This window comes from Blastocystis sp. subtype 4 (assembly GCF_000743755.1).
Source record: "Blastocystis sp. subtype 4 strain WR1 chromosome Unknown seqid_0048, whole genome shotgun sequence".
Lineage (NCBI taxonomy): Eukaryota > Bigyra > Opalinata > Blastocystidae > Blastocystis > Blastocystis sp. subtype 4.
The window spans coordinates 1-12,408 of record NW_014569499.1 but is presented as its reverse complement, the minus strand read 5'-3'; the positions used below and the strand labels follow the sequence as shown (position 1 = coordinate 12,408).

General features: G+C 40.8%; 6 protein-coding genes across 6 annotated transcripts; 3 read left to right on the top strand and 3 right to left on the bottom strand.

The window, feature by feature from the left end:
* Positions 1–198: 198 nt before the first annotated feature.
* On the top strand, positions 199–1,009 carry JH06_1386 (hypothetical protein; the record flags this gene model as incomplete). Its single annotated transcript, XM_014673298.1, has 6 exons — positions 199–279; positions 313–371; positions 406–573; positions 605–651; positions 683–755; positions 787–1,009. The coding sequence occupies 6 exons, from the start codon at positions 199–201 to the stop codon at positions 1,007–1,009; spliced, it is 651 nt and encodes a 216-aa protein (XP_014528784.1).
* A 202-nt stretch (positions 1,010–1,211) lies between these two features.
* Positions 1,212–1,634, top strand: JH06_1385 (ribosomal protein S25; the record flags this gene model as incomplete). The annotated part of the gene is made up of 4 exons (XM_014673297.1): positions 1,212–1,223; positions 1,281–1,298; positions 1,332–1,424; positions 1,458–1,634. The coding sequence occupies 4 exons, from the start codon at positions 1,212–1,214 to the stop codon at positions 1,632–1,634; spliced, it is 300 nt and encodes a 99-aa protein (XP_014528783.1).
* A 1,072-nt stretch (positions 1,635–2,706) lies between these two features.
* On the bottom strand, positions 2,707–3,280 carry JH06_1384 (deoxyuridine 5 -triphosphate nucleotidohydrolase; the record flags this gene model as incomplete). Its single annotated transcript, XM_014673296.1, has 5 exons — positions 2,707–2,761; positions 2,793–2,883; positions 2,914–3,033; positions 3,065–3,156; positions 3,186–3,280. 5 exons carry the CDS (start codon positions 3,278–3,280, stop codon positions 2,707–2,709), a joined length of 453 nt encoding a protein of 150 aa, XP_014528782.1.
* A 199-nt stretch (positions 3,281–3,479) lies between these two features.
* JH06_1383 (isoleucine-tRNA ligase) lies at positions 3,480–6,930 on the bottom strand (the record flags this gene model as incomplete). The annotated part of the gene is made up of 7 exons (XM_014673295.1): positions 3,480–4,346; positions 4,377–4,655; positions 4,686–5,005; positions 5,036–5,161; positions 5,192–6,202; positions 6,233–6,537; positions 6,569–6,930. The coding sequence occupies 7 exons, from the start codon at positions 6,928–6,930 to the stop codon at positions 3,480–3,482; spliced, it is 3,270 nt and encodes a 1,089-aa protein (XP_014528781.1).
* Positions 6,931–7,207: 277 nt separating this feature from the next.
* JH06_1382 (DNA mismatch repair protein) lies at positions 7,208–10,281 on the top strand (the record flags this gene model as incomplete). Its single annotated transcript, XM_014673294.1, has 8 exons — positions 7,208–7,553; positions 7,585–7,688; positions 7,719–8,393; positions 8,425–8,523; positions 8,552–8,732; positions 8,763–9,353; positions 9,383–9,739; positions 9,770–10,281. 8 exons carry the CDS (start codon positions 7,208–7,210, stop codon positions 10,279–10,281), a joined length of 2,865 nt encoding a protein of 954 aa, XP_014528780.1.
* A 46-nt stretch (positions 10,282–10,327) lies between these two features.
* On the bottom strand, positions 10,328–10,549 carry JH06_1381 (hypothetical protein; the record flags this gene model as incomplete). Its single annotated transcript, XM_014673293.1, is given in 3 exon segments — positions 10,328–10,455; positions 10,470–10,512; positions 10,526–10,549. The coding sequence occupies 3 exon segments, from the start codon at positions 10,547–10,549 to the stop codon at positions 10,328–10,330; spliced, it is 195 nt and encodes a 64-aa protein (XP_014528779.1).
* Between the last annotated feature and the right edge of the window lie 1,859 nt (positions 10,550–12,408).

The window sequence follows — 12,408 nt, the reverse complement described above, 5'->3', positions numbered from 1 at the left end:
GATGATTGCTTGAACTAGGAATGATACCCAAAGACGTACCTGACACAATTCATTCGTTAACTACTGTTATTATATCTTGACTGTCTTTTTGTCAATACTACTTCTAATATAATGTCATCATCACAAAATATTGTTTCGGCCTTTGTAAAGTGAGTTTTACGTTGTCGTCTGAGAATCAGATATGAAAACGATGGAACCATGTTCTGCAAACTCTGTAAAGAGAAAATCGTATCTGAGGGAGAATGGAATCAACATTGTCGATCTAAGAAGCATATTAAGGTTTTGATACTATAATTTATGTAATTTAAATAGATGATTGAGTTATTGAAAGAAAAAGCGAAAAGGAACAAGAATCTTGCGAAATCGAAGAAGTGAGAGATTTTGAATATGAATTTGATTGTACAGAGTTGCAGAAGTTGTACCTACGCCAGTGACAACTCCAGATAATCAGTTGGAGGAAACAATCAGTTCATCTCAAACCACTTCTCTTCCCGCAGACTTCTTCGATAATCGGCTCGAAGGCGTTTTAGCTACGGGTATAAAGCCAAAGGATGCAGAAAAGCAGTTAAAGGAGTTTTAGTACACAGTCCTTTCTAATCTGTAGGAAAGAGATGAAAGAGTTTAATGAGTTTTTGGAAGAGCAGATAAAGAGTGGGTTGCGTTGAGACGGTATGAAATCTAGAGGGTAAGCAAGAAGAAGAAGAAGTTCTTGCGAGTTTAGAGGATGGCGATAATGCATTCCAATTGCAGGCAGAGTACTTGGTTGCGATGATTGGTAACAGATAGAGCGTATCGAATGCTTCTGGAGAATATGAATTCAACAGACGAAAAACTTCCAGAAGAAACACTACGAGAGATTCACAGTATCATTGAAGAGAGTGGCGGCGAGTCCACTTACTCTATTAGTAAAGATGAAATGAAGGTCATTGTGAAAGAAAAGAAAGATGCCTCAAAGAAGAAACGAAAAGCAATGATGCAGCCAATCGACGATTTGGATTGGAGAAATTGAATCTTGTTTCGTTGTATCAATTATTTTTATAAGGGCTTTCTAGTTGAATCAACTTAGGTGAACACGGTAGAACTCGTACAAATGGAACCAATAATAAATGAAAGAGAATGACAATATTATTGCAGCACCATTCATTGATATTCCGAAGTGTAGTTCACTCTGGTTTTTACTAGATTGTTCTTATTGACAACTTGATTACATCATGGTATGTATTGTTATGAATACTGAGTTGAGTTCTTTTGATTGGATTGATTCACTAACACTTCTTTAGTCTTCCAACGGAAAGAAGGTATTGGACAGAAACTTGATATCTAATTGATAGAAATGGAGCAAGGGAAAGGTGAGAGATACTGTCGATAACAAGGTCTACTTTGAGAAGGCCGATTACGACAAGCTTCTTGCTGAGGTTCCTAAGGTATCCAGATTTGTCTTAGTGTTGATTTCCTAGATGAAACTCATCACTGTCTATACTATTGTTGATCGTCTGAAGATGAACGGTTCCTGCGCTCGTGCTGGAATCCGTGAGCTAGTCAAGCAGGGAAAGATTGTGGAAGTTTCCAAGCGTGGACACTACATTTTGACCCGTAAGAGCCTTTCTTTATGCTTATTGTTAGGAAGCCAATAAGTTGCTGTCTGAAAGGTGATGTAGTCGTGAGGATTGTCCTTAGAACTTTTTTGATTTTTTGTTGAATATTTCAAATTCACATCCAGAGTATCTTCCAATTGTCGGGGAAATCCGAAATGCAATGTGTTTTAACAAAGAACATTCGATCGAATCTTGTGTGTCTCAACACACTTGAAACAGAACATTTATTCTATGAAATCTGTTTCTTTTGTATTTCTGCTCCTTGTTAGCTTAGTTGCAGCTGGTGAGAGACACAATATTGTTGTTAAATAGACTGTGGTACTTTTGCTCATTACTGTATGAACTATGATACGCATTGGGGAAGTGGGAGAGAATAGAAAGGATTAGTTGTAGAGTATTCAGCACTCTCTAAGACAAACATCAAAGGTTTTGTCAAATCTCTGGAGCTTACAGAGTACCGCTACAACGGAGTCGCATGTACTGGAGCTCCTTTCTTAGTTATTACAACATCGTTGGCTTGAGTGAATTGCCTGAGTTCTAGTTATTCACTCAGTGTACAGAAAGGACAGAAGGATACGAGTGAGTTACTGAGTGTACAGCTTAAATTCTAGCGGCGGCAACGTACACCATGACGATCAAAGACATCATGTTGCACACTGAAAACGCTACTGGATTAGTAGACTGTGGGTTCCAGTCTACTCCAGCGATTACCGAAAAGCCAATTTCGTTATCCACCATCGAGTTAACACGCAATGGCCAACCTCATCTAACCGTAGAGAAGGAGAGTATTGGATCATTATCCAATTCTACACTTACTTTCAGTGGAATCATCTTCAAGGGTATTCCCGCGAGTCCCTACAACCGTGTGAGTGATGATGGATGCTTTAATACAACGGCACTCGTGGGTTGGATCATCGGAATTTCAGTAGTTCTTGTAGTGGTTATTATTGCAGTTTTTGTGATTCTCGTTCAGTTGCATAGATCGTAGATGTTCGTAGTTAAGTTAAGATGTAGAAGAAGTAATAATTTGTATGCTAGTTATAGTGGAACTGGTAACGTTAAGCAGTTGCGTTCCTCTCTTTCATATGATTGTTTGTAAGAAACACTCCACCTATTGATTATTGTGAACTCGTTTAACTCCTGTAGAGCCAAATCCACCAGCACCTCTACACATTATGCATCTCTCTCTATCCGAACCGTTCTGTGTCATCCAGAGAATCCACTTCAACAATGGGGGCCATACAAATCCTTTCGAGAATTAGTTGGGCAACTCGGTCTCCCTTCTTCACTATAATTCACAATCAACACAAGACCAAACCTTCAAAATCTGTGTCTGCAAAATTGAATAATACGATCCCAAGAGGACCTCGGTAATCACAATCCACTACACCTGCACCAACATCAATAAACTTCTTTAAGGCAAGACCAGATCGAGGAGCTACTAATAATACACAAGATAAAACAAATACCAATTCGTCCATAACAGTTATGAGGAATGGCAACAGAAAGATCTGTCGGAACAAGTGCTTTTTGATGAGCAGGGATGACAATGTCAGCAGCACTACAATAGCAAGGAGACAAATCCTTTACCTAAAGAGATCATAACCTGCAGAATAAGGAGATCCACGAACAGGTGTAGTGGCATTCTCGCTGAGCTTTTTAATATACAAGGTTTCCTGTTCCATTTGGCTTGGTTTTGAAGAATAATGAGCAACGAGCATTCTGCCGCCAATAGATGCCGCGTCTTTCACAAAAGGGACAAATTGCAACATTTTCACGAAAGACTGGCAACAGATGTGAATAGGAGGTTTAGTTTGAATGATGACCATTCATCCTAAACGACCCAATAGGTGTTTAATAACAATTAAATCATCATGACCCCAATCAATTACGAGTAATGGTAAACATAACCTTGGCACCATTAATCTCATCCTCATCTGCCTTAATGACTACTTCAGATTCAGGTACAGGTAAGTTAATGGTAACAGAGCAATCCAATCTCTCCTCAATCGTCTTTCTGTAGGCTTCAATAACCTTAAGAACAGACTCGTCCTCAATCTGCGTAAACACTTTGATACGATCTGTAGGCACCAATCCAGCTGCTTTTCGAAGTTTCTGGACACGGTTGATGAACTCACGCACCACTCCTAGCGAGCATACTTCTTCATCTTGTGTCGTATCGATAGCAACAATGAATGAGTGATCACTCGATACACATCCTTCGTAACACTTATCAGGAGACACAAACTCTCGCTTTACCACTAATTCATCCTCAGCCAACTCAAATCCAGCCACCATTAGCTTATGATCCGCTTCCAGTTTCTTCACATCATCTCCAGTCAGTTTAGCGAGCTCTGATACAACCGACTTGAAGTTCTTTCCCAGCTTTCGCCCAAGCACGCTGAACTCTGGTGAGATACTGCACTTACACCACACTGACTCATCGTGATCATAAATAACCTCAAGACAGTTCAATTCCTCCTTCAGATAGGACTCCAAGGATTGAATATCTTCAAGGACCTCATTGTCAGCAGAGCAGAGAACGATGCGACGTACGGGCATCTTCAGTGAGATTGTTCGTCTCTCACGCAACACACGACCCATCTCAATCGCCATCATCAGACGAGCCATCTGGCGTCGAATCACAGGATCATCACAGCATGCATAGAGATCTGGCTCTGGGAGCATGACATAGTGAATTGACGCAGCACGACCCAGAGCGTCCACAGACACGTTAGAGTTATCCACATCCTACATGTGAAGCAGAGTTTTCGAACGAACAGGATGAATACGACGGAGATTCTGGTAGAGATACTCCGTGAAGAACGGTGTGAATGGAGCCATCAGACGGCAGAGAGTTAGCAGACATTCATACAACACACACAAGGAGATGTAGGACTCGTCCTTATTATCCTTGTTACACTTGCATCGGCGACGGTTGAGTCGCACGTAACAATTAGTGAGCGAGTTAATGAAGTCAACCAAACGAGGAACCACTGTATAGAGACGATATGCCTCCATCTCTTGACGGACGAAACAGATCAACTCTTGTGTAGTAGCCTATAATCAAGCTCCATAGCCAATACTTACCAGCAACCATCGATCCATCACATTCGTACTGTGAATAGCTTGCTCACGTGAAGGTTTAAACGAACATGAACATTTGGTCTCCCACAATTCAATGTTCTGAACGAGGAATCGGTATGCATTATACCAGGGGATCAATACATCCTTCAGTACTCCATGCACACCTGATTCCTTAAATCGTAGTGGTTCTGCACGGACAACAGGTGAATTGATGAGATAGAGACGAATAGCGTCAGCACCGTACTTGCTAATCACTTCCTGAGGATCAGGATAGTTCTTCAGTCGCTTGCTCATTTTCTTTCCGTCTTCTGCCAACACCAGACCTATGAATCATTTCTTCATCTCATTCAAACCGTTCACAATGAGATTCTGAAAAGCAGGCTTGTTGAAGAGAGCAGTGGAAAGAACCATAAGGGTGTAGAACCAGCCACGAGTCTGATCCAATCCCTCAGCAATAAACTGAGCAGGGAAGTTAGCTTCTACATCTCATTATCACATCACAACGTTACCAAATACTTCCTTGTTCTCGAAGGGATAGTGCTGCTGAGCGTAAGGCATTGAACCTGACTCAAACCAGCAATCAAACACCTCAGGAACACGGTGAAGGAGTCCCTTTCCTTGTTTGCTGGGAATAGTCAGATCGTCAATCGTATCACGATGCAGATCTGTTACTTCCACACCAGTCAATTCCTTCAATTCTTGAATGCTGCCAACCACCACCATCTCTTCACCATCATCACTAGCCCAAATAGGAAGAGGTGTACCCCAATAACGATTTCTAGACACATTCCAATCACGAGCATCTCGGAGCCAATTATGGAATCGTTTTTCCTTCACGAACGCAGGGACCCAATAAGTCTTCTCATTGTTGGCAAGAAGCTGTTCCTTGATGGAAGTGACACTTACAAACCATGAACTAATAGCACGATAAATGAGAGGAGTATCAGAGCGATAGCAGAATGGATAGCTGTGAATGATGCTAGCCTTCTGAATGAGACGACCTTCAGCTTTCAATCGATTCATAATATCATTATCACAATCTTTCACATAGCGCCCTTCATAATCAGGCACAGAACTATCGAAGTGAGCACTCAAGTCAATTGGACAAGGCACTTTGCCACCCAGTTCCACAATACCATTAGCAATACCAACACGATAATCATCCTCACCAAATCCAGGAGCACAATGTACAATACCAGTACCACTATCATCTGTGACATATGTATCAGCAATGATTCTAAAGGCAGTTGTCCAATCCTTGAAATAAGGGAAGAGAGGGAGATAATGACGACCAACCATCTCCTTACCCACACAACGCTTCACAATCTCAAACTCACCTCCTTTGTATCCCTTCTTCAACATCTTAGGATAGAGAATAGAGAGACGACTCTCAGCTAACCAGTACAATCGACCAGTAGCAATATCCTTGATCTCAACATATTCAAAATCAGGATGAACAGTTAGGGCCATGTTGCTGGGAAGTGTCCATGGTGTTGTGGTCCAAGCAAGATAGTACACATCTAGAGATAAGCTAAAAACACAATAATGACTCTCTTCATCTGCTGCAGAGAAGGCAATGACAATGGCCGGATCTGTGACATCCTTGTAGTTCTGATTCGCTTCAAAGTTCGACAAAGGAGTACCCAGAGCTGTGCTGAAGGGCATCACACGATAACCACGATACACAAGACCTTTATCCCACAGGGACTTGAATACCCACCATACAGATTCCATATACCAGGGTTCCATGGAACGATAACCATGTTCAAAATCGATCCAACGACCCAAACGATTCACAATAATCTCCCATTCCTTGCAATATCTCGATACAATTCCTCGGCACTCAGCATTGTACCTAGAAGTTAAAGAATGACGAAACAACGCACTTAGCAATACCAATCTTCTCTACATCCTTGGCGCAGGTGATACCAAGCTTCTTATCAATTTCAAACTCGACAGGCACTCCATGAGTATCCCATCCAAATCTGCGCACTACATGGTGTCCAGTCTGATGAGCATATCTCGTTACAATATCCTTAATAGTTCCAGCAAGAATGTGACCATAATGAGGAAGTCCAGTAGCAAATGGAGGGCCATCATAGAAAGAATACTCTGGTCTTCCTTCTGAAAGCTTCAAAGAGGTTTCAAAAGCATCAATGGACTTCCAGAACTCAAGAACCTCTTCTTCAGCTTTGGGGATGTTGATATTATCAACAACAGGCTGTAAGTGTTTTTCTTTCGTTTCCATGATCAAACAAAGTCTATTTACTGAACAACAAAAAACCAACGAGAAAAATCCCGAAAATTCTGGTCGTTGGACAGAAATCGTGGGATATTATGGCAGTGAAGAGGAGAAAATACCCTCTATTCATGAAATGATAAGTATGGATTGTCCCCAAAGAAGAATGTGATGAAACTATACATTGTATGGATCCTATCTATCTATTCAGAATCTATATATCGAGTGAGGGATTCAAGAGCCGAAATACCGGTTTGATAGTGTATTCTGTTCTTGATCATTTCACATGTTCTGTTATAGTAAAGTCGTTAAACGACTTTTACTGAGTGTGAAACCAACACCTTTACTCTTTAACTCGGTTCGATCACTTGCTGTTCGTTCCGGCTTAACTCCACGAAGCAAACGAGAGTTTATTTCTTCAGATGCTGTTGATAAGGATCAGTTAACACCTGCATTACAGCAGTACTTTAGGTTTAAGGAACAATACAAGGGTAAGTATGCAAGAATCTATCAATTTGTAGACTATGTTTTGTTTTTCCGTTTGGGAGATTTCTATGAGTTCTTTTTTGAAGATGCCATAATGATCTCACAAATCCTTGGGATCGCTCTGACGACGAGAGGAAAGTACCAAAGTAGGTGTTCCTATGGATAAATAATCGAAAGATAAGGACATCCCTTTGTGTGGTATTCCCTACTTCACTGTTGACAACTACGTGAAGAAGATTATTCGTCGAGGTTTGAAAGTGGCAATTTGTGAACAAACTGAGGTGATGTTCTTGTCATTCGTTGATGTCTAGACTCCAGAAGTAGCAAAAAGCAAAAAACGAAAGAATTCGGTCCTTAATCGATCAGTGGTTCGTCTCATCTCTGCAGGAACCCTCGTCGAAGACTCACTATTGAGTCCTCGTCGTAGCAATTTCCTCTGTGCTCTCTCCGATGCCACAGAAAGTCACCACTATGGCTTCTCTGTTGTGGATATCAGTACAGGAGAACTAGCTGTTCATAATGTTTGTGAAGCTCAATTGGCGAGTCTCCTTGCTCGATATGATCCTCGCGAACTGTTACTCCCATCGACACTCCGGAATAACCTCCCTCCGTCACTTCGGTCATATCTGGGTGCTTCGAAGCCAATGTCAGATAACGGCATGAATGAAGAAGGAGACTCTGAGTGCGTTGTAACTTGTCTTCCAGAAGATTCATGGAGTGATCAGGGTTTGGCTCAGCTGATCTCGACGCATCCTGAGTTGCAGGCTCTACAACAGCCCGTAGAGAAGGGATTGTTATCACATATGGAGATGATGTCTGTAACAGCTCTATTACAGTATATCAACAAAACACAAATGGGATTATTCCCGCGATTATTCTTGTCTGAAGAAGAAGAACTAGGAGTATTAGAGTTGGATCGAAATACACGTGATTCTCTGAATCTGATTCGAGGAGTTCATGACAGTACTATTGGGAGTGTAATGAATGTGCTGGATCAATGATGAGATTGAGACTTAGACATTGGATCACACTGTAACAGTGATGGGTAGCCGTCTACTCTGTAATCGCTTATCATCTCCTCTAACGAATGTGTCTGAAATAAACAGTCGATTAGATGTATCGAAGTGATTTGTGTTATGATCAGATTCTCTCATTCTTTCTCACTCATCCATATATTTCAACGGCTCTAACACCTCTACTAAAGACGCTTGGTGATTCTGAACGATCATTTCAGAGACTCTTATTACGACGAGGTTCACCTCAAGATTTGGGAGTTATTCGTGATATGCTTCGATGTTGTGAGTCTGTGAAACAAGTCATTCAAGGTAACCCAGTATCATTCGTATTCTATTTAGACAGTTTCAAATATTCAAAGAATCCAGTTCTGGAGAATCTGGTTAAGCAATTGGAAGATGTAAGTTCTTCTCCCTTGTTATCTGCTCTTTCTTCTGCTCTTGTAGAATCACTTCCATTTTCTATTGCTGATGGAGGATTCATTGCATCAGGATATTCAGCAGAACTGGATGAGTGGCGCGCATTAGCGCAAAATGACACAGAACTCCTGAAACGACTTCAAGAAGAATATAAAGCAAAGACAGGGATTTCCCGTCTAAAAGTGAAATGGACGGATGCACTAGGGTTTCATGTTGAGGTCCCAGCATCCACACCACTAAATGACTCAACCACATTCTTTCCTTGTCAAATGCTGAAGAGTCACATTCGATACAAGACTAATGAATTGACGGCTTTGGATGGGAGACGCTTCCAAGCGGCAGAGCGAGTGAGAGCATTCGAACTACAAATCTTCGAGTCTCTGAAGGATCAAGTGGAGAAGGAAGGTTTATTAATCAGCCGATGTAATGCATCCCTGAGTATGCTGGATGTAAACTGTGGATTGGAAAAGGTATGCCGTCAGAATGGATATGTTCGACCTCAAGTGGATGACTGTAAGAGAATGATATGGGGTTAAGAGTAGCGTCCACATTGGATTTGAAGGATATTCGACATGTTGTCATTGAAGATCTCATGATGCGACAAGCACGGGGAAAGACATTTATTCCGAATAGTATCAGCATGAACTGTAATTCGTCTTCAGATGCTATCCGTACTTGTGTATTGACAGGTCCTAACATGGGTGGAAAGACAACATTCCTTCGATCAGTCGCATTGTGTGTGATTCTAGCTCAGATGGGTTGTTTCATCCCTGCTAAGCAAGGAGTAATTGGTATCGTGGATAAGATTTACTCTCGTGTTGGAAGTGCTGATGACATTACAAATGATCGAAGTACCTTCTATTCTGAGATCAGTGAGACATCAATGATTCTTAAGAATGGTACTTGAATGAATGGAATGTTACTTATAGCAACTTCACGTTCACTCATTCTTATTGATGAATTAGGAAGAGGAACCAGTGTTGATGAGGGTATTGCAATTGCTACCAATGTGTTGGACCATATCCATTCACAGATTCGGTGTCGAACACTCTTTGCAACACATTATCGACCTGTTACAGAACTTGCTCGAGGTTCCAATCATATGAAGAATTACAAGATGTGTGCTATCCCAACACCTTCTTCCTTGCTTCTTTCCTATAAATTGGAACCAGGTGTAAGTGACCAGAGTTATGGTCTATATGTTGCGCGAATGGCTGGAATACCAGAACAGATCATTCAAAAGTGTGAGGATTCTTTGAAGAAGAAACAAGGCGGGAAGGAGAAACAGATCTGTGATATATTAAGGAATTTAAAAGTTGAGGAAATGACTCCTCTTCAGTGTATGATGTGTATGGCAGAAGTGAAGGAGGCATTACAATCACAAAAAGTAGAAGACGAGAAGATAGCTTTAGAACGATTAGCTGAGCACTACACCAAGTAGAAATGTTTGTCAATAAACAGAATCGTCATAATACAACTGTATATCCTCATAACTCTACTTCGTACTCATCTACATTTCGTCCATCTGGTAGATAACACAAATCTTTGATTAAACCCCAGTCACCCTCTGGAGTACAAAAGCGACCTATATAACCTTCGTAAGCTCCAGGACAATCTATATATGCATACTGACCAGCAGGTGTCTCTTTCCAAGTGTCATCCCCTTTGCATTCTATAAATCACACAGAAAAGATGATAGTACTGCACATATTCACTAAACTACTCCAAACAGCCGAAGGACCACTACTAGTATTCTTGTAAAGGCAAATGCGTCGATAATACCCAATTCCATTACAGTATTGTACAGAACTCTCTCCAATTGCTTTTTCGGGCCATTTATAGCCGTTTGACTCTTCTGCTGGACATTTCAGCTTTGGCACTGATAGACATGAAGAAACAGCTAAAAGAACAAGCAGTAGAAAGAAATTATGCAATGCAATCCTCATTTCTATTGACTGTTCTCCATATGTAGGTATTTGCATATGCGAAAAGGAACTGGAAATCTGAAGTCAACAATTCAGGGATATTCTCTCTCGATCAGATATGGTGATCCATACGAAGACAGTGTATCTTTTGTGTCGGAGTATTGCATGATTGCCTCGTTTTTGTTAACACTTGGATTACTTGGTTTAACTTGGGCTACTTCCGATGACTATGATGAAGAGCAAGCTTTGAGGATGTGGAGACTCAATTCGCTCTCCTATTGCTCTCAAGAAACTCTTTCAGTAGTATCCATAACTTTATATTATCGTAGAAAATGGATTGTGATGATTGTATACGATTTTCCACTTCATTGTCCTATGCCACAGTCATTTCTGAGCCGCAACTCAGTCTCTATGGATTTGTAGGGTTGTGGGAAAAAGAAGATAGTGTGTACTTTCTTGTCTGTCAATGTAGTTATCATTGTTTTCCGTGCCTCGCAAGACTATGTCAACTTCATTGAAAATCTGTCTTCTCCCATCCTAACTTCATTTCCTGTTTGTAATGGATGTGCAGCCTCTCGAACATATTTGTACATGTATGCATCGGTTCGTTCTCGCGTATTTTATACTGTTTGATCTTATTTCAGATTCTTTCGTCTATCATTGCGTTGCTTAGGGAGCACCCAAAGGCTCATATCCTCACAACTGGTCATTCTCTAGGTTCCATCTTTGCCACATTTGTTGCTATTGATGTAAAAGCAAATGTGAGGCATTATGATTACAATGACTACCTTCTGAATCCAAATGCCTACACTCTCTTTCCAAATGACACAGGAGTTGAACGGGGGTTCTATTCGTATAGTTCAACAATCAGAAGAAAACGTAGTGATTATGACCACAACATTCAAATTGCTTCTGTGTACACTTTTGGAATGCCACGAATAGGGAATAGCATTCTTGCAGATTTTATTCATTCAGAGATTCGTATATCATTGTCTTATCAATTCTCCATTAGCTCACTTCTATCGGATCACTCATGGATGTGATGTTGTAACTCTTTTGCCTCCAAGACAAATGAAATTTGTTCATACAGGGAATGAGGTATGAATTGCTATCGTTATTTCCTGTAGTACTGGTATTATTCGAATTCCAATTTCTATGTCCACTGTCCGTATCCTGAAAGAAAAGAATGTATTAATTCGATTCGTGTGCCAAATATGGACGACCATGGAAGGTATATGGGAGAACTAAAAGGACATTGCTACTATGCAAATCGATATATTTATTTGTGTACAAACAATTAATAGTTGTATACACCCTATTGAAATGGATAACTGAGAGTCAAAACCATGTAGGACCGAAACTGGAGGAGGTAAACCACTCTTGAACGCCTCATTAGACAATTGAAATAACCCACACTGCATTCTTCGCAGTTACCGAAACGGAATTCCGGTTTTCCTTTGAAATATACTCTCACCGCGATTTTTTGGTGGATTTCCAATGGTCCAGTCACTCATTCATTTTAGACATTATTCATTTATTGACTAATGGAGTTTAGTGATCTTAAGATTTGTGTTGTAGGCCTCGGATATGTGGGTCTTCCTATGGCTGTTGCATTTGCCGATAAGGGAGTTAAGGTTATCGGT